Below are 25639 nucleotides of genomic sequence, written 5' to 3' on the forward strand. Positions count from 1 at the left end.
GAGCGGCATATTGTAGTGTCATTAGCCTTGCTCATTGACCATATGGAGATCAATACTTAGAGCGGCCTGAGGACAGTCAGAAACACAGGACACACACACACACACACACACACACACACACATAGCGTGAGCACACAAACATTCCTCTATGAGCAAACACGGAGGGAGAGAAATGCACACACACACACACACACTCCACATCCACCAACAGCCTTCGGTCTGAAAAATGTTAATGATTTGACCATTAGGAGTGAGGCATGAATCAGTGGTAATGCCTACAAGAGAGGGGCTTTACTGATAAATTGTTACACATGTGCAAGCAGGTACACACGCAGATCGACACACGCAGATCGACACACAATGAAGCATTGAGCGAAATACAATTAGAGCAAAACATCAACACAACCCAGAACGTGTCCGGAGTCACAATCCACCACTGAGCCATTTAGGATCAGGACCAATCAGGGTGCAGGTACGACAGACGGCTGATGACAGTTCCACGTTACATTCATTTCAGGGGGGAACGATATCACTGTAACTGATTCGCTTGGACTCGTTCGCTCATCTATAGAATGGCGTCACATTGCATTGAGGCTAAAGCTAAGCCAGGTTGAACGGATTTGGGTGACTGTGCCACCACAGTCTCCCCATTGAAATAGATGGGAGGCCGGCGGTTTGCACGACTGTTCGACGTCGGTGACACTGCTGCCACTACGAGAACGTGACATTTTCAAGGGAGGTGGAGAGAGAATATGTTGATCAAAACTCATTGTTTGCTTTGCCCAGTATCAACTGGCCAGTATTCAAACTTTGTCCATTTAGAGATTATTCTGGCTTTCAATCATATAGGACGATGATTGGAAATTGCTCGAAAAAAAACAAACAAAAACAAAAACTAATAAAATAAACAACTTCATGACGCCTGACACCTGGTGAAAGATTGTTGATATTGGAATTCCACACTCAAACAAATCCCCTCCAGATTTACCCTTTACTTTCTCTTTAAACATCTCGTTCTACAAATTCCCCTGTCATGTTGCTGATTGGCTGGAACGGAGCCGTGTGGCCCGGTCTGAGCCACTTTGTTTGTTTCCCATTACACAGAACCAGGGCTTGGTATAAACACCAGATATTTTTGCAGCACACATGCAAAGCGGACATCTAGCGGACCGTGAGGAAATATTAGCTGAATCTGACTAAATGTGTATTGGATTATAATTGCTGACTGCACATTTAACCATTTTAGACCATATCCAAACGTACAGCAGTCACACCTATCAAGTTGTTATTTTTGACCACTAATCCTTAAACCAGACTTGACTTTGTTTTGGAAAACATGCACTTAGGTATTAAGACGTCACAGTCACATGAATATGACAACACTGCAAGGTTGGTATCTATGCCCAGTTTTGGGCAGGCGAGCGAATGAGGGGAGCATTTGGGACCGTACTCCCAGGTGATTCTTGAGACACAACGCCAACTATTTCAGTCTCTTCTGCAAGGAGGGAGTAAAGGAGGAGCGGGAGAGGAGGAGCGGGAGGGTAGGAGAAGGAAGAACGGAAACTAAGGCTCTAAATTTAGACTGATGCGACATTCCAGAGAAGAATAATACTGCTTCCCCCTGCTGCTGTTGCTTGTGGAGGAAGATGGAGGGAGAGAGAGAGAGGCACCGGAGGTGTGACATACACAGAGATGACGATGATCACATTTTTACAACCACATGCAAAAACTCAACATGATAAGACTACCAATGAGAATCTCTGTGGTTTAAAGGAAACAAAGCTGCCGTATGAAATGTTTCCACTTAATGACTTGCGAGTGAACATGAGGTTTCAGAGTGGAGTAGTAGTACCCAGGAAAACTATCATGTGATTCTCTGCCCGTCCTCGTATCCCTGACCTTCTGCAGAGGGAGGTAGGGAGAGACAGAGAGAGAGAGAGAGAGAGAGAGAGAGAGAGAGAGAGAGAGAGAGAGAGAGAGAGAGAGAGAGGTTAATGAGGGGAAGAAAGATGAGACTGGAGGAGGAGAGGGAAGGAGGAATGCTGAAAGAGCAAGGGAGTAAAGGTATTGGAAGTAAGGAGGCAAAGAGAGAAGGGAAAGAAAGATGAGAGTGAGGGAGGGAGGAGAGGATAAGGATGAAAAAGTACAAGGTAACAGGGATGAAAACATTCTCCCACTCCCTATTGCGCGCACACAGACACACACACACACACTTAATAGAAATGAGTAAGTGTGAGTAAGTTTGTGACCACATGACCAAAAACCTGCTATGTGTGTTACACATGACCTTTTGGACATGTGTGTCTGTGAACACGTATGCATATCCAAAGCGACCAAACAACAGAGTTTCAATCACTGAAACAGACACACTGCTTAAAACTGTGTCCGCTCTCTGAGAACTGAAACACATTTACCTTGGGTCTGATTCTTCAACCTTTTCATCAGTTATGATAACTTTGTACTCATCACTGATCGCTGAAATGTGGCCAGTAGGGCAAAGGCGAAGAGAGAATCAAGTGCAGGCTGGATTATCTGAACCAATTTATAAGGTAAAAGTGAAAGTAAGAACCCAAAATGTCAGGAACAAACTTCACAACTATCGGGTAACAATTTGACAAGTCATTCGGCTTTGTTTTCTCTTTACATGTAACTAACTGGGGTTTTATGTAATTCTTTCATCAACCTACTCATTTAACTCTTAAAAGCAGTCATATTCCCCCTAAATGTTGAACTATCCCTTTAAAATCTGAAGGATCTTCAGACTTATTTTTTTAGCAATGTTAGCGTGTTCCCACATCTCAATACACTTGGTGGGTACAATGTTACATTTACAGAAACCAAACCTACAGAAAACCCCAAACTGGAATTATCCTCTCACAGCCATTCTCCCATTAACACACCTTAACAGCGCTGGACTGGTAGGGTGGCAGAAACATAGAGCAGCAGTACAAGTATGTGAACTAAGTTACGAAAGGAAAAAGGAAGTGACAGAAAGAGAGGGAGCGATCAAGCCAGAGGAGGAGGAGGACACGGGAGGGTATGTTTGTTCAATTTCGGCAGGAACGGTTTGTGCCGTTCCAGACTGGGGTGACATGGCTGTGGCAGGCGTTAACAAACGATCAGGGGCACAAGAACATCGCGATCAAACTGCGCCTCAATTATAGTCATTCCTCAGCCCACTCGGGGGGCGTGCTCCCGGTCGTGACTAAAAAAAACAGTCAAGAAATGATAGAAGGTTTGGAGATGGTATGACGTGAGAATGTGTGTGAGTGTCTGTATTAGTGACCAAACAAACCAACCCCTTCTATCCCCCCCCTCTCTCTCTGACACACACAGAGGTAGAGCAATGGCAGGACCCGCCCACAACGAGGTCAAAGAGAGATTTACCTTCTTATCAATTGGACCAGACAGCTGCCTGTCAAAGGCAGTGAGACAGAATGAAGGAGAGATGAAAGATGGAAACATGGACGAGATGGTAGGGCTGCGATGGGCAAGGTCACGTTACTATGGAGATTTTACAGCGGCATGATGTCGAAGGCGACTGTTGTGACTATCTGACACAGACGCACACATCAAGGTCTCCGGTCCAGAGATTGAAAGACGAGAAGGAGGGTGGACAGCAGAAAAATGGGGGGGGAGAGAGTGATAGATGAAAAAGAAAGAGACAGATTTGGTCTTTGAAGAGGCAGCAATGGGGCAATGTGTGTGTGTGTGTGTGTGTGTGTGTGTGTGTGTGTGTCTGTGTGCGTGCGTGTGCTACTGCAGCCCTCCTCTGCCAGAGTGACGTAGCGTTATCATTTCTCTGATAGGAGCTCTGCCACAAGGAGGAAGAGGAGGAGGCAGGGGATGGAGGGAGAGGACACAAAGGGGGAGGGGTGACGAGTCTCATTGCTGGAAAAATGGTCTGATAGCCAAGAAAAGGGCAGGGAGGGAGGGAGGGAGGGAGGGAAAAGGAAAAGTGAGGCAGAGAGCAGAGATAGAGACATAGTGCCACACAAAGGAACAGAGCATACACAAAGAGAGAGAGAGATATGCAGAGGAAAAAGAGGGCAAAGGGAAGAGAGAGCGGTTGAAACTGAAAGACGAGGAAAAAAAGGCAGCTAGCTTAAAAAGAGAGAGCTCTTTGTGTGTGAGATCAGAGAGTGCAATAGCAATAGCAAGGCGAAAAAGTTTAAAAACAAGCAAGGAGGGGAAGGGCCAGAAGAAGAGGGAAAATGTGGAAGTGACAGAGTGGTGAGAAGACAAGAGGAGAAAGACAGAAAGAAGACAAGATGAGGGACATGACATGGTGAGGTGCCCTGAGCGACTGGTGGGTCACAGAAAATGTGTGTGCGTGTTTGTGCGTCCACATGGCAGCAGCAAGCAAAATTTACAAAGAGGCAGCTGTTCCATTAGCTACTGCCATTGTGTCTAATTACATCCTGGTCTCCTTAGACACACGCTCACACCCTTACACACACACACACACACACACACACACACACACACACACACACACACACACACACACACACACACACACACACACACACACACACACACACACACACACACACACACACACACACACGCTCGCACAGCATATGTGCATATAAACACACAATCACTGCCTCTCCATCCAACCAAGAAATCCCTACCATGCACGCTAACAAGGAAAGGAACTAGGAGCGACAGAGCCACAGCATGTGTGTGTGTGTGTGTGTGTGTGTGTTGTGTGTGTGTTAATCACAGTGTCATGCACACTCTCTTACAACCCCACCCCCTCAACACAAGAATACAAGGCAGAGAAAAGAGATGCACGAGTGTCTGCGTGTTAGCCAGCATCTTTCTCCTGGTATGTCTCTCTCTCTCTCTCTCTCTCTCTCACACACACAGAGACACACACACACACACACACACACACACACACACACACACACACACACACACACACACACACACACACACACACACACACACACACACACACACACACACACACACACACACACACACACACACACCTCCCCCAGCCTTTGAGGAGAGGAGGATCTGAGGCTTTGTGAAATACCAAACATACCAGAGAAGCCACATGAGAGAGAAAAAGGCAGCTTTTGAGGAGCCTCAAAAGACACACACACACACACGCACACGCGCGCACACACACACACACACACACACACACACACACACACACACACACACACACACACACACACACACACACATGGAAAAATAAGTGCATGCTTGGTTGCTCTACCTCTTATAAACACACTCACAATCAGTCCACACACACACACACACACACACACACACACACACACACACACACACACACACACACACAGTCACTAACACACAGGGCTTGCAGTTGTTACAGGAATGAGGCTTTTCACACACAAAACACACGCACTCTAAGCTAACATGATGTAAAAAGCAGATAGACAAACACTCACTCACACAAACATACAAATACACATTCAGACACACACACACACACACACACACACGCACGCACGCACGCACAGACGTCCTCCCTAATCAGCTCAGTGGTGTAGCATTTGGATAAGAAGCACTCCTAAGTCTCCTTGACAATGGTGAGACAGGAGAGCTTACATTGTATTAAACCAGACAAACCGTACACAAGCATCCTTCAAGCTAAGCACTGCTTCTAACCTGCCGTCTGAAGACTACACTAGTACAGAGGAAAAGAAAAAACCCAGCAGAGGTACAGGCCAACAAAACACGAGCGTGCTTTTCTATTAAGTCGAGCCAAAAAGCTTTGTCAAAAAACAAAAGGTGAGAAAACGAGGAAAGCAGAAGGCAGAGGTTGAATCCTTGTCATTTCATTAATTCTGAAGGCATTGGTATAGTATGAGAAATTACTATGCCAGCATAAATACTAGTACACTTAAAGTGAACTCAAAAGAGTACTTCATTTGATACACATCGTGTGAATGGAAGCTGTCCACTGGCTAGCTAATCGGCGCTAACACCGCTAGCTGCTAGCAATAGCCGTAGCATGAATTGTTAGTGTGGTTGTAGTTGACCAATCATACACTGTTATGCAGCCAAAACCACAAAGTAGTAGTTTTTTTCTTGATCTGGTTCACAAAAAGGATTTCAGTTGCTGTTTGGTGAAGTTTCTATATTACTTGCTACTTCGTTATATCCAAGTATGTAGTTTTCACCTGAATAGGCCCAATTCACGGCACAGATGCTAATGCTAATATTGTGATTCAGACCTTAAATCGCAATAGCAATTTCCTTATTGATAAATCTGATTGCGAAGTATAATTTGATTAGATTATCATATAAGGCAACTGGGTTTTGTTCTCCCCCGGCTCCATTTCGTTTTCATATTTTTATTTTTTACCTACAATGACATATATATCATAGTTTTTAACTTAGTGTACGAAATAATCGTCATAAATTAAAATTGTATAATACCAGGAAATTATACCATGTGAAGTTGGATTTGAATCTGCACTTGAACTGGAAGTGAAAACTTAACTTTTTTAGTTTTTCACCACCACGAAAAAAAATATTCATATCATGTGAGTAGCTCCTCTATTTCCTTTTCTGTGTTGCATTGTATGAAAATACTACCATCGACAGCACCCTCAAAAATGTACTGTATTTTAGTATGCATAGTCTACTACTTCATTTTGTCACTTTTCCAGGCAATACACTGCATATTCACAACCTACTTAGATTAGATTAGTATGCAGCAGGAATGAAGCACGCCGTCTAATGTTGAGGTATGAGCCAACATACGGCGTTGACGTGACTGTAAAAACGACTCATCATATCCAGAGCGACTGGCTGAAAAAGAAAACTCTGATCTGCAGTCTTTTATGCATCTGCTGATAGAAGTTTCTACTGTGTGTAGTCCCACGTGGAATGTACCAAACTAGCCAGCTGATGATGTCAGGCTGATGTGTAACACTAAAGTAGTAGTAGTGGGAGCCAATGTAGACTTCCAGTCTCTGCACATCTGTGCCTAAAGTCATTATTAAGTTGATACGGAATAGCCAGGGATGTTCTGCTTGGAGGAATAAAAGGAAAAGGTGCCAATATAGTGTCTAGACACTTTATAGTGCATTAGGTTTCTGTATGTGAACATGTTTTTCACACACATTTTATCTAGTCTAGTTGTATCTCGTCACATAGACCTTCATGTAATTGAGTGTCTGCTCACCTTGCGCTGTCAAACTGGGTTTCATATCTTAAGGTACGAGAGGGAGGATTGGGAAAGACGGAGAGAGCGAGAGGGAGGAAAGACGAAGCAGGCAGCTCACCTCGTTGAACTTGTCATCAGCAAAACCAGAACCGTTCGTTCTCTCTCGCACACACCCACCACAGGTTACTCTCATCTCACGCTCAGGAGGGGAATGGGAGGAGTTTGCCTCATGAGTGACTGCATTACCATTGCTCTGAGGGCACATTGTCCATTACAGCTCATTAGTTTCCTAAATCGCTATTCATTTTCAACGGGGCGCCCTGTGGTCTAATCCCACCGCGAGGAGGAAACGGGAGGCCGCGGAGGAGGGGAACGCGAGACATCGGTCACGTCGTCGACAAAAGGAGGCTGACACTGCGTTGATGTTGAGAAAAGCAAACACAACATCTGAGGAGAAGCACAGGCCCCACTAACGACAGGTATGAGCTTGGTGAAAGAGTCACACACCCACGTACGCAGTCTTCATCCCCATTTCCATCCCCCACCTTGATTTATGAGCTCAACCTGCGAGATTGCTTTTCACAAGAGGGGGAGAAACATATACCTGCCTGCCTTTAGTAGTACACACACACACACACACACTCACATACACACAATGTCATAAACCCATGGCTGCTGCCATCCATGTCAAGGTGAAATGGACTAGGAAAACAAATAGATGTGCTAGTGGCAAACTGCTGGTCCAGTGAGCAGCGACTGTGGAGTAACTGTCGGACGCACACGCGAATGATTTATTCCCCGCTCCCCATCTACATCCAGCAATCAGAGTGACAATGAAGATGTAGAGGCGTGCAGGTCTGCGGATTGCACTTGACCTGAAGATGTCATGTGGTCCAAGTAAGATTATTCTGTTTCAACGCCTTGACTCCTCTAAGTGCTGCCGACGTTCAGTACACCAACTCCACCTTCGTGAGCTGTTAATCAAAAACTACTCACACAGTGCCACAGACTTTTGCCTATTTAAGGGTAAGAGTCGCGACCAACAACAGTTGCCTAGTTCCCCGAAAAAAGTTCAGGCACTGCAGTCCCTGCAGTGGTTAAAATAAACAAATGAAAAAGCGAATTTAAATCACATTGGCAGGGAGGTATGTCGCCCAACCTGCTCCTTTGAAACCCCCCACAAGAAACAAGCTAATGCCACCGGTGTGTTGATTAATGGCCACCCCTGGTTGAGGGAGGAGACATGAAAAAGGTTCTCCAGTTTTGCAATATACCGTGGCTACTGGTCCATACACACTACACGACATTTACTAAATTATGTTAAATCACACCTGGTGTCTTTTCTCATTGTGTGCGTCTCTGTGTATGTTTTTCATGTGATGCCTAGTCAGCAGCTGCTACTGAAACTAAATCTATTTTGCGCCTTAAAGGGTGACATTGGGATGCATGCATGGGAGTGTTTGTATACGTATATTTCTATGTGACAGTGTCCAAAACGGGCCAAAAGAGACCTGAATGCCCTTGTGTGTGACGCAAAAATAGCAGCCAGCCAAGAGCCCAGGTGTCAAACGGTTACCGAAGACTGATGGTAGGTCGTTTGTGTTTCTGTCTATGGGTTGGTGTGTGTGTGTGTGTTGTCTCTCTCAAAACAGAAACATATAAGCTCTAATGCCCAGAAATAGTCCTCCGAGTGACACTGGCATGATCTGTAGTCTATTACTGTCAAGCTAAGCTACGCTGAGCAGAACCAGGCTGCGACATGTGATCACAACTATTGTAGTAGTACCTGAGTAGGAGTCCACTTTCACACCACAACAGAAAGGGCTTTCAGAGTAGTTAATAATGAGCTCAACAAAATAAATGTTGTTCAATAGAACACTATGAGCCCATTTTAAACAGTAAGAGCAAAAATATGGTCGCGTTATATTTTCCAGCACCACAGGATCAGGTTAATATGACCTGATCCTGATCCTATATCTGAAACAAGACCACACTGAATTGAACATTTTACCGATCCAGAATAACAGGATGTTTAACTGTGATTAAGGGTCAATACTGTCAGTAGATGAGCCCACAGTCTATATCACCATCCTGCTCCTGTTCAGCTCAGGTGGAATTGTGACTTTATATATATATATAAATAAACTGTATATACACTGACTATGTGGATGCTATCTCCTTTTAATATATGATCACACTGTGTCTGAAGCTCTTGCGTTCTTTTACATTACAACTCAGTATGATAGCTAGAGTTGCTCTCAATTCTACTCACCAATAGGCTACAGAATAAAAGAAGCACGTGAGGGTTCTTGGCACTACTTTATGTGGCAGCAATCTCTGCGCTATGTTCCAAAAGGAAACTAACTGTGCTGAACAATCTGATCTTCAATGAAATGGTGTAAATGGTCCATCTTCTTGTTCCGACATGAAGGTGTATGCCCCGAAGACAGGAAGCCTGTCCTTGTAAACACAGAAGCAGAGCCACAAACACATAAACATGTACAGGAATTGTTTACTGTACACGCACGCACGCGCATGCACGCACGCGAGCACGCACACACACACACACACACACACACACACACACACACACACACACACACACACACACACACACACACACACACACACACACACACACACACACACACACACACACACACACACACACAGGTTTGCTGTTGATGGTGCAGGCAACGCTGTGCTTTCCCAAGCAGTTTGAACTTTGTGTGAGACTGGCAAACATCTTTGTGTGTAGGGTAAGCAGATTTTCTGCCTTCTTGCGCAAAAACTACAATAAGGGAGAGTGGGATGGAGGGGGGAGGGATGGAAGGGGGGGGGGGGGGAGGAGGAAAGAGATGGCAGGAGGGAGAAAAGGGAGGGATAAGAAGAATGACAATGTGTTTTAGTGCTTACCTACAACAAAATGATGGTAGATGAGGAAAGGTCAGAAAATATATGGGGAAGGTGAGAACTCTTTCTGTCTCGCTGTCTTGAGGACAGCAGCGGCAGCACAGAGCACATGCTTTATGCTGCTCCTGGGTAGAGCTAAATCATGTGACAGTATACCTGCAGCAAGTCAGAGCCACAGCTTCCACTCAGCTCCATCTGCAGAATTCAAGCACGAACTATGGTGAGTAAGAAATGTAGTGTCAGTGAACAGGGAAACATTTCTGCTCAGACTCCTTCACACGCACACGTTTGGCACGAGGATTCTACGGGGCAGACTGGATTTCAGTTCCTAGTTCCTAGTTCCATAGTTTTCAAGATTGAAATCTTAAATAAAAAATATAAAAATATAAATATACAGAAATTGGAGACATTCATATGTAGACAAAAGTAATCTTGAAAATGGAGATATTTCAACAGACTTTAGAGGAATTCTAAAATATGGCTTCCAAACACATGGACGGCTTCATAAAATGACTGTGAGAACCTTTGTACAGCTGAATAAAGGACGTGTCCAGATCAGAACAGTCTCTTAAATAAGAAAATAATCTGCAGATGAATCGATAGAAAAAATATATCTTTAGTTGCAGCAAGATAGACACACATACATCAAGTGTTCACTCAAGTAAATCAGTAAATAACAAATACAACATTATGGCTACGAATAATACCCCAAAGAATCTACATTTTAAAAAAAATAAAAAATAAAATCCACATAAAATGTATCTGTAGCTTCATCTGTGAAAGTGTTTATCACATAGCTGTGTAATTCTGTGCCTCTATGGGTGAACTTGTCTGCAGTCAAGTTTAACACTGGATTCAAGACGTGACGCTGATACCACATGGCGGACCGTTTCCGTTTTTCCTGACTTTTTCATCCAGTAACTCACATGCGGTTTCACGGGCCGCTAAAACCACATTTTGTGAAATTGCACAGAGCTTTGGTGGCTTTGACCATGTGTTATTGTTTGCAGATGCATATGAAACAAATAAACCAGCAAAGCAGAGTTACTGAAGAGGAGCTGCTGATAAGGGTGCAGCCATCAACCCATCCACCACTGCTGTCTATACTGTAGTACGAAGATTCAAAGACACAGCCACACGCACTATACAGTCACACACTTGAGAAAAGCACATTGAAATTTGCAGAACACAAGACCAAAATAGCATCTTCAACCAAATTGAACATGCGGACACACACACACACACACACACACACACACACACACACACACACACACACACACACACACACACACACACACACACACACACACACACACACACACACACACACACACACACAGCAATTGAATTTTGCTGACTGACGCTCAGTGCTGCCAAATTGAAGCTCTCTGTCTAAAGTGAATTATCTTTGGTCTTTGGCTGGCTGGGGCTGCCTCAATGCTGTGTGTGTGTGTGTGTGTGTGTGTGTCACCCCCTAAAGTTATAATGTGTGGGTGTGTATGAATGTGCGCGGGAATTAGTGTGACAGCGCATCTTTCCTGGTAAGGGTGCGTGCGTGTTTATTTGTGCATTTGGATGGGATGTTGGGAAGCTTGAGGAATAATGATATGAGCCTGAGAAACCACAGGAGGGGAGCTGAAACAAACCCGCACGCACACACACACACACACACACACACACTCTCGCATATGCATAGATCTGTGGTATGGAGTCGTTTGTCTGAGTATAGAGTGCTGCAGGGATGGTGCATTTTTTGTAGGTCAACCCGGAAGTCAGCATCACACTGGTTCCCTCGTCAAAAAGCCAATCGCATTTTTGCGTTGGATTTGGATTATTGCAGAAAATAAGCTCTGTGACAAACAAACATATGGTTCGGATACTTACATGTTTTGTTCGGCAAGATAACCTCCACAACTTAACACCATTTATATGATTTCTGAAGCGTTGACACAATTGCCAGAAACACTAACATGAGGCTATAAACAAACATCACGACCACTCAGCGAACGGCGGACTAGTTAGCCACTATTGAACTATTGTTGTTAAAGTTCAAACCAACTCCAATACATTCACTTAGCACCAATTCAAACTATTAGAACCTATTTCACCACATAACGAATGCAAAAATCTCCCCTACCAAGCGCACTTCCATCTGGACAATCTTGACTTCTTATGAACAGAAAGCCACTAAATCTTGAATCTAGGAATCACGCACCTTGAACACATCTTCCCTAAAAACACTTCAGTCTAATTTTCTTATTTGTCCAGAAGTGTGTCATTGGGGAGAATCGCTATTTAGAATATCTTAATATCCAATCCTCAATTCAGAGTAAAATCAACATTAAATACTTTAATGATTTAATTTACAGATCTTCCCCCACTAATGTCAGAGCTGTTCAACATCTCTACTAAAAAACAAACAACTAATATCTAAAGACTCGAAGACAATTTCCATCCCTTCAAAGAAATGGGATCAAGATCTACAGATCATCCCCAGTTCCGACTTCTGGACTCAAATCTGCAGAAATATCGTCTCCACATCCACCGACATAAAACACAGAACTCCTCCAATACAAGATTATTCCTTTCACAGAGTACACTAAACAGCTCTAATCATCACCAGCAAAACTAAACTACTAGGCACAACAATCAATATCACACTTTGGAAGAATCTACATATACGTTTCATGATCAGGAATAAATTCATCGATGCCCTAAATTCTTTATCTCACTCGTCACCTGGCCGTCCAAAATCCACAATAAACATGCACACCTTTAATCACACTCACATACCACCATCCCCAACATGTCTGCTATGACCATAGCGGTTGCAACCATATGGGATCCATATTTCTGTCTTCGGGGGAACAACCAAAATAGTAAATAACAAACACCACCAACATCAGCCTAATGCAAATGAGATCTAAAAGCTAGAGAAACACCCGTTAGAGCTACAATGTATTGATATTTAACTGGAGGCTGTAGTCAATTCCACATCCCTGGTATGAAGCTGCAGCGATTTAGAGCAAAAACCTTTGTATTCCACCTTTTTAATATTTGCCTTACGCCATCATTGACCAATGCATTGATTTGTTACTGAGAGTGTGTCGTGTTTGTTTGATCTCGGAGATCAAACAATGTATCCAGTTATGTGATGCCGTTTGTTTCTTAGATTTTCCAAGGAAGATTTTGCCGTAGGTGGCGCTCTCGTCTGTCCAGTCCAGCTACACCGAGTACTGCCTATTTCATGAACTGTGTACGGACTGGAGGAACATTATTTATGTGCAAACGTTGCCGATTATTACTTGAACCAACTAAGCATGACTTTTATTATCAGAAGCATCTGAAATGATTGTGCATCTTGCAGCCACCACTCCAACATATAAAAAAATGACTTACACGGGCATAGCCGTTTCCTGCAGACCAGAAATAATGAATCAAACTATACAAACGGATTGTGTGTTCGCTCTTGTATGTATGTGTGTTTGAACGAGAGGGAGCCATAGTGGGAGTGGGAGAGAGGAGAGGGAGGTATAGGGAGTGTGGGAATAAAGACTGGGGGAGAAAAAGAGAAAAAAAGACAGGAAAAGGGAGCTTTGCGCAACCATCAATCACTTTCTTGGGGTTCAAGTTTATTTGGCTTCATTTATTTTTCTGTGTTGAAATACACAGCAAACGGAGACGGAGAGGAGCCGGGGGGGCAGAGAAGTCAGGATATAAAGGAGGGCAGAAAGAGGTGAAGATGTACGGGTTGAAATGACTCTGCATTGATCAGGTATTTGCAGGAATTGCGCACAGACGTTTGTATAAGCATCAGATACAGATAGTCATTTGGAAAAACCCGCAAAACAAATGTGTTGAAAGAGAGAGAAAGAAGAGACATAAGCCGAGTGCACATGTCGAGGTGGGTTTTCTGTGTGTGCGTGCCTCTGGACCCACAGCCAGCCTCAGAGCTCTAATGAGAGACCAGAGCTCCCTCCGGCTACGTCTCCTCAATCACTACTCCCTCCGCCTGCGCCGCTGTCGCTCTCCATAACTATTTGGACAACTGTATGTAGGTTACTCTCACTTTCTATCGCTCCACGCTGCGCTTTAAAACACACTCTCTTATGAGTGCGAGTTCGTCTCGATCTCTATCGTGTTGTGATCAGTTTCCATCTCTCTCTACCTTGAACGCTACAATGGCAGGCTGTCACGAACCTCATGTTCTCAGATGGTTCTCCTTTTCCAGTGCAGCCCACTTCTCCACACCATATTTGCATTCGTTCCTTCTATTTTAGCCTTTAATCATCCATGTCTCTCTTTCCCTGTCCCTTTCTCTCTGTTAAAGTACAATAACTGCATTTTTTTTAGATACACTTTTACATTAAGTCATTTTACACAGAGTAGCACAAGATACACCTTCGTGCCGAGTTCAATATTGGTGAACTTTGAGGGACGAAAGAGCCAGAAAGTCCAAAAATAATGGAAGCTATTTTAGCCCATTAGCTGTGTTGAACTAACCACTTTTAAATAACTGCGCAAAAGAGCCTCAGAGACAGAAGATGATGGAATAAATACGGTGCATGTCTTAACTGTGAACTAATTTTCCCTGTTATTGATTGTATTAACAAGCTTTCTAATTGACGCTTAGCGAGTGTTGCTAGTGTATTAGATCACAGTAGTTCACCGGCTAGCCTTATTGGCTGTCCCTTCATCACCACGACTTTCACACCTCTTATTTGGCGAGGATGTGGTGAACTTCACACCATGCTTTGAAATGTGTTTGAGGTGATCGGATAGTGTTTGACCACATGAAAGTACAGTTGAATGGATTCCTATCCGATTTCGCCGGACCATCTTCGGAGATGGGCAGGGACGCATCGTGACCACAGGTGTAAATGCAATTGTTTACGTGGGCGTGAATACGCAATGCTTGGTCTCACCTGATTACCGTTTTTTTAAGCTCCAGAGCTTCGGAAGCAAATATTCACAGCTTCAGCTGATGCTTTCAGATCTGGTATACCGAATGAGGAGAATGGATGTGTGGGAAAACTTTGAAGAGTTTAGCTCTTCATCGTGTGCAATGTTGGAAATCAACTATCTGGCATTGCTTTTTGATCGCAAATTTACCATTTCACCTGGTAAATTGGATTTTGTTTGGAGCATACAGACAGTTTAACACACATGCCACTGTCTCCCAAGCCCTCCCTCGTTCTTCCCTCAGTTTTCCTGTCTTCCTTCTGCCACTCTCTCTTCTCAGTATCAGGTACAAGACTGTTGGATTAGGCTCCTTTAAAAGCGGATTAGCTGTGTCAGAGCCGTTTGAGGTAAATTGCTCCAAGGAGTCAATCTACCCCCTCCACCTCCACCACCAACAACACCTCCTTTTCCCCCTCTGTAAGACAGAGTCAAAAATTCTCAACCCTAATCCTCAAAGAGCCTTACCGCACCTCCCCCTGTACTGCACAGCCCCCTGTCTGCCTTTTCCGTTACGTTATTTCCTCCACCATCCTCTCCCTCCTTCCTCCAGCCCACACAGAGGAGTGATGAGGAGTGGAGGAGTGACAGAAGTGGAGTGGGGTGAGGTGAGGTGTGGTGGGGTTATGTTGGAGGGGAAGGGCTGGCATACGAATTGCAGAGACTCCGGCAGACAGACGTAGGTGAACCGTGTGACTTAACAAGACTAGCTGCTTTTGTCATATGTGTGCATGCGTGTGCACCTGCTGGAGCATGTCACCGAACAGTAGTGAGTGGTGTTAATGCTAAGTGACAATGTGCGTGTGTGGGTGGGTGTGTTAGCATCTGACTGAGCAGATGGGGAGGGTGGGGTGCAGTTTGGGGACAAGGGCGGGGTCACATCTGTGTCGTCCCCAGCGTTCCTCTTTGTATGCGTGTGTCACTTGGCACGGTGGCCACATTTAGAGCCATCAAGGCATACAAGGTGATTAGCAAGTCGGGACAAACACATTATTACTCTGAATTGATATACTGACCTTGTATCCTTTCTCATAGCCAACTGTATTCCATCCCGTCTCTTTAAACATGTCCAGAAATATGCATTCTGTTCATTCTAGGCTTCCGTCCAATTTGTACAACATTGATAGCGCACGGCTGCAGCTGAGCCTTATGCGATATATATCACTAAAATATACACACACAAGTACAACCTGCTTATAACCAGGAACATTTGGACAGAGACAGGCTGTCGTGTACACACACACACACACACACGCACACACGCACAACCCCTGCCTACCCTCATCTTGGAGCTGCCATTGATTTGGGCTGCAAGGTGCTGTGGGCAATGGTTGCCATGGCAACCGGCAGCCGAGCAAGGCAGCCAAAGTTTTAGCTGGCATGAGGGAAGAGTCTGTGTATGTGTGTGTGTGTGCATGTCTGTGTGTGTGTGTGTGGACTGTTTGTGAGTGTGTATAGAAGAGGTAGAGCAACCAAGCATGCATTTATGTTGTGTGTGTGTGTGTGTGTGTGTGTGTGTGTGTGTTTTTACTTGTGAGGTGCTGGCGGGGTGACAGCAGTCTATTTAGTATGCAGCCTTCTGACTGCATCTCCCTTCCTCCCTCCCTTTGGCCCACAGACACGGCATAAGAATGCTGCCCCCCCCCCCCGCACACACACACACCCACACCCCCACACACACACACCCACACCCCCACACACACACACCCACACACACACACACACACACACACACACACACACACGGCTGTGATTGCTCTTCTACATATGCACATACTTAAAGTCACATACACACACTCAGACAGCATGTGCCTGCAGACACATTGTGTCATGACTGGTTTCCGACACAGTGAGGCCCGCAGGTCAATATTGCAGATGAAGTTAATATAAGAGAGGGCTCAGTTACAGACGCACTGATAAACACTCCACCGTTAAGTGACGTCCCTCCGAAAAAAGCAGCCTGTTGGTGGAGGTGAGTATTGAGATTTCGTCTGCAACCCTGTATTCACACCCCCAGGGCGTGTCGAATGGGTGGAGATGGTCCGTCTCAGTGAGTTTTCGCTGGCGCTGTCAGAGCGAACCAAACAGCTTTGGTGGGGTGTTTTGTTATGGGGTGGAGAGTCAGGGGACTCTGGGAATTGTTTTCCCTCCTGCTGCCGATGCTTCTCGCACACACACACGCACACACACACACACACACACACACACACACGCACGCACGCACACTTATGTACCCACTCTTATCTCCATATATTTGCATAAAACACTCACTATCATTGCATGCTAACTGTGTATTATATACACACCCGTGTGTACAATCTTATATATGATCTTACATAACTTAAGTTCACACACTTACATCACAGTGTGATTTAAGAACAGTCTTAAATCACACATATCCACACTGTTGTAATAGACTCATGCGGTCTAGAATTAAATCACATATACACACATATACATTTATATATATATATATATATATATATATATATATATTAAGAGTGTAGACAAGCAATGATTCACGCAGACACACAGGCACACACATTGATATCGATCGGGAGTGGTGAAGTGGAGCTCGGTACTAACGGCTCCCTCGAAGCACAGGAGAGGCAAAGTGGTTAAGGAGGAAAGAAGGAAGTGGAGGGAAGGAGGGTGAGGATGAAGGGGAAGAATGGGAGGGGAGAAAGAAATGCCAAGAGATGAGAGAGAAATCAAGGGAAATTAAATTAAAAGAAAGGAATTGTGAGGAGAGTAGAAGCGAAGAGAACAGACATGAAAATCTGGATAGCAGGAGCACAGAGAGAGCTGTTTGTCTTGTGTTTGTCTCAACAGGAAGCATCTCAGAAGGCACAGAGAGAGGGAGGGAGGGAGGGAGGGCGAGAGAGAGAGAGAGAGAGACAGAGAGAGAAAGAGAGAGGGGAGCAAATACACACCAGCAGACAGCAGTTTCCACCCTGCCCCCTCAACGCTCCACCCGAACACCCCTTCACAACCTGCCTCCCCTCCCCATCTTCAGAGCCTCTCTACAGGATCTGAAAGCAGCTCAGCTCAAGCCCTGACATGTGTGCCTGAGAGAGAGAGAGTGAGTGAGAGAGAGAGAGATGGAGGAGTGAGAAGTATTCACGTGTGTGTGTGTGTGTGTGTGTGTGTGTGTGTGTGTGTGTGTGTGTGTGTGTGTGACAGTGAACAGGGGAGGAAATGTGTGTACGTGAGGGTGGGAAGGTAATATCTCCTGCTCATGGGAATAGATGGAGGGGAGGGAGGGAGAGAGAGAGAGAGAGAGAGAGAGAGAGAGAAATGACTTGGTCAGAGGCTGTGCTGTCCCCAGCTCTCTCCCTCCCTCCTTCCTTCCTTCCTTCACCATGTGGTTGGTAATACCAGACAGATATTGTTTGTTTGAGGCCGATACAGATATTGATAGAATCTCATAAAATATCAGCTATTGTTGTTTTTCCACATAAATGCATGACATAAAATTCCTGAATGTTTCCTTATCCATTTAATGAAATAATCTTAGTTTTCATAAGAAATAATAATAATAATAATAATAATAATAATAATAAATAAATAAAATGCAGCCTATACAAATGGAAACAGGAAAAGTCAAATTAGCTTACGTTTCATTCAAAACAGTGGAAATGAATAAATCTTGCAGCATGTAGGCACCCCGAGGTGTCACCGCACTCACTTTGGGACCCGCTGTAATGCGTGATTTTACAAACTCTTTACAAACCCTTGCTGGTGTGCGAGGTACATCTTATTACATGTTATTCCTTTTCCAGATCAGAGCAGTCATTTGATTTCATATGGGAAGACACAACTCTATGATTAAATTGATAGTCACTTAGGTATCAGGAGTTATAAGCTAGAAATTATATCTGTCCAGTTGATGTTTTGTTCTAATTCAGCGCATGTGAGACACGCTATGGGAAACTGTGTGTGTGTGTCAAGACTTTCTTGTAGGAGTTGTGGAGGTCAGGGTTCTCCGTAGAAGAGGACGGAGAAAGCGATGAATAAGAGGACAGAGAGGATGATGAGAGAGGCTTTTACCTCTGGAAAGATAAAGGACTGGAGAAGGTAGAAAGAAAGCAGGAGGGGCTTTGTCGGAGAGTGTGCATGCCTGTGGGTGTTTTTCAAAGCCTGTTTATTTGTTGAGTGTGTTTATTTTTTGAGTGTGTGTGTGTGTGCTCATATGAAGGGGCTTGTGTCGTGACTCACAGGGCAATTAGCACCGGTGATGGCTCCGTCGTGCACTGTAGTCGTGCGACACTGTGATCTCCCACACACACACGCGCACACACGCACACACACGCACACACGTGTTCACTTCAACACACATGTTCTCCTCCACATATATACAGTCGGAACGTCTCGCTGCAATTTATCAGGGTGACACCAGAAGCCCTCCCCTGAGCCCAACATCTGTCAATCCATTCTCACCCAATCATCACTCAGATAACCCCAGAGACCCCGCCCCCGCGCTGCTGGCTTCACACAGCTGCACACCCGCTTGTGCAACAAGCCACATCCGTCTCACAATCATTCTGTTACACACACACACACACACACACACACACACACACACACACACACACACAGACGCACACAGAGCAGTGAGGCGACCACATCATCCATCACACAAACATCCTCCACAGACTCTCACGCACGCGCCTCGGCTCCCCCCACTTGCTGCTTCCACTGGGACATCCACCACCGTGGCGACGGTAACCGCGACAACGGGCATAAATTAGCGTCATGGCGATATGCAAAGCGAGGGAGCAACAATTAAAGCTTGACTAACGAGCTTTTGAGGAGCGAGGCTGAAGTTTCCCCGAGCAGCTGCTAACAGGATTAGCCTACACACACAGAAACAGAGAGAGGCAGAGAGGACGGAGCAGAGAGACATGTTTCAGCACCACCTGTGAGACGACACACGCAAAACAGCCAAAAGGTTAATGTGCACGCACGCCGATGACGACGAATTCGGAATCCAAACGCAGCTAGCATCACTTCAGTCCGACGAATGCCAACATTACCAAGGGTGTCTCACATTTAAAAACAATTGCACACACAAGTTGACTCATCCAGCTGAGCTGGACAGAATGACATTGGCTTACCTGAATAATACAACCAAGACTCTGTCCATGAACTGAGAATCTAAGACGCATTTAGAGTTAGAGGAATTCCAGCGTTGCTAAATATCATTGTCCTTGAACAACATCGATCACCTAGCTTACATAATCCTCGACAGTGTTAACCAAAATTGCTCGATTTTTCAATAAATGTTACAGAATGTACCTGAACAAGTTGGTTAAAGGTTAGATAAAAGTCACCTCGTCCTTTAAACGCCCCCCTTTTGCTCAAATTCCAGTCTGAAATTCAGTTCTTGAAAGAAACTATTTTCCCAGGCGTAATGACATGAGACTGTATTGGCTCTGTTGTGAGTGACAGCTCAGAGGGTGGGAACAAAGTATAAAGGAGGGTCAACGATTGGCTAAAAAGTTACACCTCTGGCTTGTGTGTGAATTTCAGGTTCGTTCCGACACAGCTCTACAGTTCTCCCAGTACGTCTTCCTCATATTCATACTGGGACATGTTGTGAAGTTGTTCCCTGTCCAGTATCTTCGTCTATAAATTGATCGTAAACCAACGTTGAGCGGTATCTCATATAAGCTTGTTTATCTCACAGCTTCCTGGTTACAAAGTCCAATTCAAGGCAGCCAGAGAACTGATTTGACCAATGGAATGCAGCCAAGGGAGACTGTGATCCCTGTGCCGAGTGTATTTGTCATAGAGGTCTCTAGAACTTGATATTACTGGCTCGCTCCAGCTGGGCCACTTATGTAAACTGGAAGCAGCAGGACATCAACAATAAGTGCACCCAGAACCTGCTTCTAGCTTGGCACACAGACGTGATTTGATATCAATGCTTGAATTTTAATGGCTTTTATTAGAGTAATTCAGTCGTTTTAGATAAAATAAACCATGTGGTGACTTTCAAAAGGTTGTGTTACCTAAACCCATCCACTTAACAGTCTGGTAGAGTGTTTTTATACACTGTTTCAACATGAATGGCAGTGAACGGTGGTTAAAACAGGTATGCTGACCTCTACTAAAGTAGACTGCTGACACTGCACAAAATGTGTTGAAGACAGGAGAAATGTCTTTTAATGGCCAGAAGTCAAAATAAGACTGGTTTGGTCTTTTAAAGAAACACCAACATATTCTCTGATACAGAGAAACTATTTGGTTTGCTAAAGCAGAAAGGACACTGTCACAAGATCGCTATGCTAGCTGTTGTGACAGAGCACATAAACAACTCCAATGGTGCACTGATTACTCTTCATTTCAGCTTTAACTGTAGCACCTCCTTGTTTATTTCATTTGACATATTTTGTCATTATTTTCAAGATTTCTCACTATGACATACTGAAGAATTTTGCAGCTTTTTATCCATTGCGCCTACAATTTGGGCACAGATGGTCTGCAAACTCTAATATAAAGCAGCTGATTGCCAAGACCTCGTTTCAGGCTAACAAATATTGCCAATTGCATTCAGTTTAATAATACCCACCCCTGATACAGTGCTTGTGATTACGGAACTTCAATGTTAAAAAATGTCCCATTAGAAGAGCAATACAGAGATTGTGTATTGCAAACCAAATAAAGTCGGGAGACTAATGAGAGACAGATTTAAACATATATCGCCAATAATAATGTAACATAACATAAGTTGAAATGTCTTGACTTCTACTACGAAGCGTGGGTCAAGCTCCAAAAGGACTGAATCCTACACTTTTCATATCGTAATTTGTAATGCAGTAAGAGATTTGTGTTCGCCAAGCCAAGAAAATCCTGACGACATGGTTATTTCCACAAAAACAGGGACATTTCTTTTGGTATTTTTAATTAAATACTGTATTATAGGCTTCAGAGCTAGTGTTAAGACATGAAACAGGTCATAACTCTCTCTCTAATATCTATTGTATATTGCTAAAACTGCATTTAATTGTGCCGTTGTACAATGACAATAAATTAACCTTGAACCTTGCTGTGACAAGATCTTCTTCAAACAGCTGTATTCATTTAAATGTCTTGCCAAAAACTACATTTTACAAGATCAAATTTAAACATATGGTAGTCAATGCTCTGTTATAAGCAGGACTTTGCTAGGGAGACAAGCAGGTCACTGTGATTACTAGCATGATGCATGGGAATGAATTACAACAAGTGTTTTTAAGATTGTTGCAGTTGTGATAAATTGAAAGCTTTACGTCTTCTTCAGAAGAAAGGACTGACGACATGTTCGACACGTCAAGTGGTGGGGACACGCGCGTGTTAATCTCTACTATTGAACTGATATTGATGTGTTAAATCATTGCATTTCCCTTTTAACTGGTACCTCTTGTTGTCCACATCTTGTAAATGCAAAATCCAAAAATGTCACTACAATGTGTGAATATTTTGCATTTCAGACTCTCCCTTCTGCGTCTTTATTCTCTTTCCAGGCCCTTGACTTTCTTTTTAATATGCTCCATCCTCACTCTCCAATAAATCTCTCTTTCTGCATTTGCCTTTCTCCTTTAAGTCGTTATTTTTCTTTCTTGCACATCCCTCTCCCCTCTCTTCCCGTTCTCCTATTCTCCTCTGCTCACTCAAATAAATCTCTCCACCTCCCCCTTCCAGCCCCCCCCACCCAAATCTACCAAACACACAAAAACATATATGTGCACAGATTGACACTCACTGTCTTGCGCACACAAACACACAGCCCTTAAGGCAGCAGCCACAAAGGCCCCATATTAATAAATCTGCTCCTTTATTGGTGCTGAGTGTCTCTGGCAGGGGGAGAAAGAGAGGGAGGAGAGGGGGAGGAAGGAGGAGGAGCAGGACAGGAGACGCTGCGATCACCAATAGGGAGGAGGAGGAGGAGGAGGAGAGGTGACTGACTGACTGTAGCCATATCACGAACACAAGGGAGGGAGAGTGAGGAAGACGGAGGGATAAAGGGAGAAGGAGACAACATTGTCAAGTGAATCATCAACAAGCATGCACGCACACCAGCACAGACACTTTCTATTGATGATAACACAATGGCCCTGAGATAATGAGAAGAACAACACCAGTGTGAGGTTTCACTCGCGTGGTTGTTTATTTGTAAAGGTATAGTCCACCCACACTTCCTTAACGTCCTCCATCCTGTGGATTATTAAGGACACCTGACACCTGACTGAACCACCGGGGCATTCTCAGTGGGCTGTGGCTGTCGCCGGGCTCAGGAAACAAACTGCCCGAGGTGGGCTTTCGATAATGACAGCAGCTAGCTTGGCTTAGTGGTCCAATCTCAGCCATCAGTCAGCTGTGACAGATTGAGGATATGAGCTAAGGAGCCGTTTAGCTTTGGTGTTTGGCGTGGTGTGTGAGTGCATGTGCTTGTGTGTCTGGGTTGAGGAGGAGAGGGGGGGAGGCTATCAGTGCTGCTAGTGTTGCAGAGGCATCAATACACTGTCGACAGGCCATTTTCCTATGCCTATTCCCAGCCCTGGCTTGTTGCTGGGGAAACTACCGCCATTTTACCTTCTCTGGCTGCACCTCCTAAAGGTTTTGTAAAACAGCAATCCATTTTCCATAATCTGTCATAGTCAACTGTTTAATAAGCTCGTCATATCTTGTATATTTCCTTGCCATTGGCATTCTGCATGTAAAAGTCTCAAGGTTATCTGTATATTGGACGGCCAGCGTCCAATACAGCCAGGACAACAAGCAGAAAACTGTTGGGCGTTTCGTTCTTCCAAGGTCATCCATGATACTACCACGCATTAACATGAGAATTATTTCCGGAGTAGCTGCGTTCTGTTTTCGTCCGCAGAATGATTCTGGAATCAGAGCTCAAGTGACAAACGGTAAAAGGACACCTTAGGACCAACGCGAAAGCAACAACGCTAGAAGTGTACAAATATAACAACTCTGCCAAAACGAGAAATGGAGAGAAACGGTTCCCTTACCTGTCCATGAGGCTGCATGGCGTTGTAGGGCATGTTTTGGTTCAACACTTTCTGCTTCATCAGCAACATCCTCTTCTGCTCCTCACTCAGGTGGGCTGTCTGTCCCGGGATTGGCCCCTGGGTCTGCCCTGGGCCCGCGCCTTGGCCGCCTCCACCACCGCCCATGTAGGGAGGCATCATGGGGTTTTTCACCTGGTTGTTCCCTCCCATGGGAGGAGTCATCCTCTGGCCTAAGTGATCAACCCCGCTGCCGCTGAAGTGACTCAGCGGCTTGGTGTTGTTATAGGACAACATGGCTGCCGTCTGTTGCTGCTGCTGTTGTTTGGACAGGGTGCTCTGGCTGATGCTGTTTGGCTGTTGCTGGCCCATCATGCCCATGTGGTTGTGAGGGAGGTAGTTGTTCATGGGGGCTTTGGGCCCATTGTTGGGAGTCATCCCAGCCACTAGAGGGCCCTGTGGTGTGTTAAAGGCTTGTGGTGGGTACATCATGGGGCTGTTGGGTTTGTCTTGGTTAAAGGGACCAGAGTTATAGGGACTGGTTGGAGCGCCTGCAGGGGACCAGTTAGCTGCTTGCTGCTGCTGCTGCTGCTGCTTCTGCTGCAGCAGTTTAGCACGTTGCTGAGCCATTGCTTTTAGCTGCTCTGCTGGAGAAAGTTCAGGTGTCACTGGTCCTACAGGCTGACCTCCAGGGGCCACCCCGGCTGCTCCAGGTCCTGTGCCTGCCTGACTGACCCCTGGGCCTGGGTTCATCAGGTATCCATTCCCAGGCCTAGAGACTGCTTGTGTCTGAGCCTGGGTTGGGGTCTGAGGGGAGCGAGCCACACAGTTGTGCAATGGGGAACCTGATGCCATGGCAACGGCTGGAGACTGCTGCAAAGGTTGCTGAGGAGGCGTTCCATTGGCAGTGGTGGCAAACTGAGGGCCTGACGAAGATGGTCGAACCTGAGGAGTTCAAAGACAAAATATTTCCATGAGTCTCATGTAATATTAACTCTTAAATGATTTCAAATCAACCCCGGGGACACGTAGCTTAGTTTAGAAAAAAGACTGGGAATAGCTTGCCTGGCTGCCTCTAAAGTTAAAAAATATGCCAAACAACACCTCTAAAGCCAACAGGTTTGGTAACATCTTGCCAATGCAAATATATACTAAAGCCTTTGCGATCACCATACAGAGATACCGCATAAAAGGTTGAGTTGCCATTTCAAATGAAAAAATCATGGCACTTCCTCATTTAAGAAATAATATCCCTAAGCCCATTGCAATGTCCATGAAAAAAAAAGTTTTAGAACTTGAGATACATTTTTAGTCTTGCTGGAAGCAACCAAAACGCCTCACAGCTTAAAAAACGTCATATATATATCATAACCCCAACACACTTTTGAAGCATGTCATGTTTCTTTCTTGTTCTGCACATCACTTTCTCTTTATTCACGCTATTAGTAATGAAAAAAGAGCAAACAGAAGGACACACGTGTGAATACAACACTATAAATTGGAATCAAGAATCAGTTCTTATTTAAAACCAGTCCAAATGACCTGATTTTTGAAGAAAGTAGTTCAAAAAGGTGCATCAGGAATGAACTACAAACTGTAA

At 44.7% G+C, this 25639-nt stretch overlaps 1 protein-coding gene across 2 annotated transcripts in view; it reads right to left on the reverse strand.

Moving 5' to 3' along the window:
* maml3 (mastermind-like transcriptional coactivator 3) overlaps positions 1 to 25639 on the reverse strand; it is a 93829-nt gene that overhangs the window by 20864 nt on the left and 47326 nt on the right. For both annotated transcript variants that reach the window (XM_084003267.1, XM_084003268.1), the window contains exon 3: positions 24043 to 24984. In XM_084003267.1, coding sequence (XP_083859393.1) covers positions 24043 to 24984 — 942 coding nt within the window. The remainder of the gene's footprint in view (positions 1 to 24042; positions 24985 to 25639) is intronic.

This window comes from Eutrigla gurnardus (genome assembly GCF_963514095.1).
Source record: "Eutrigla gurnardus genome assembly, chromosome: 3".
Classification (NCBI taxonomy): domain Eukaryota; kingdom Metazoa; phylum Chordata; class Actinopteri; order Perciformes; family Triglidae; genus Eutrigla; species Eutrigla gurnardus.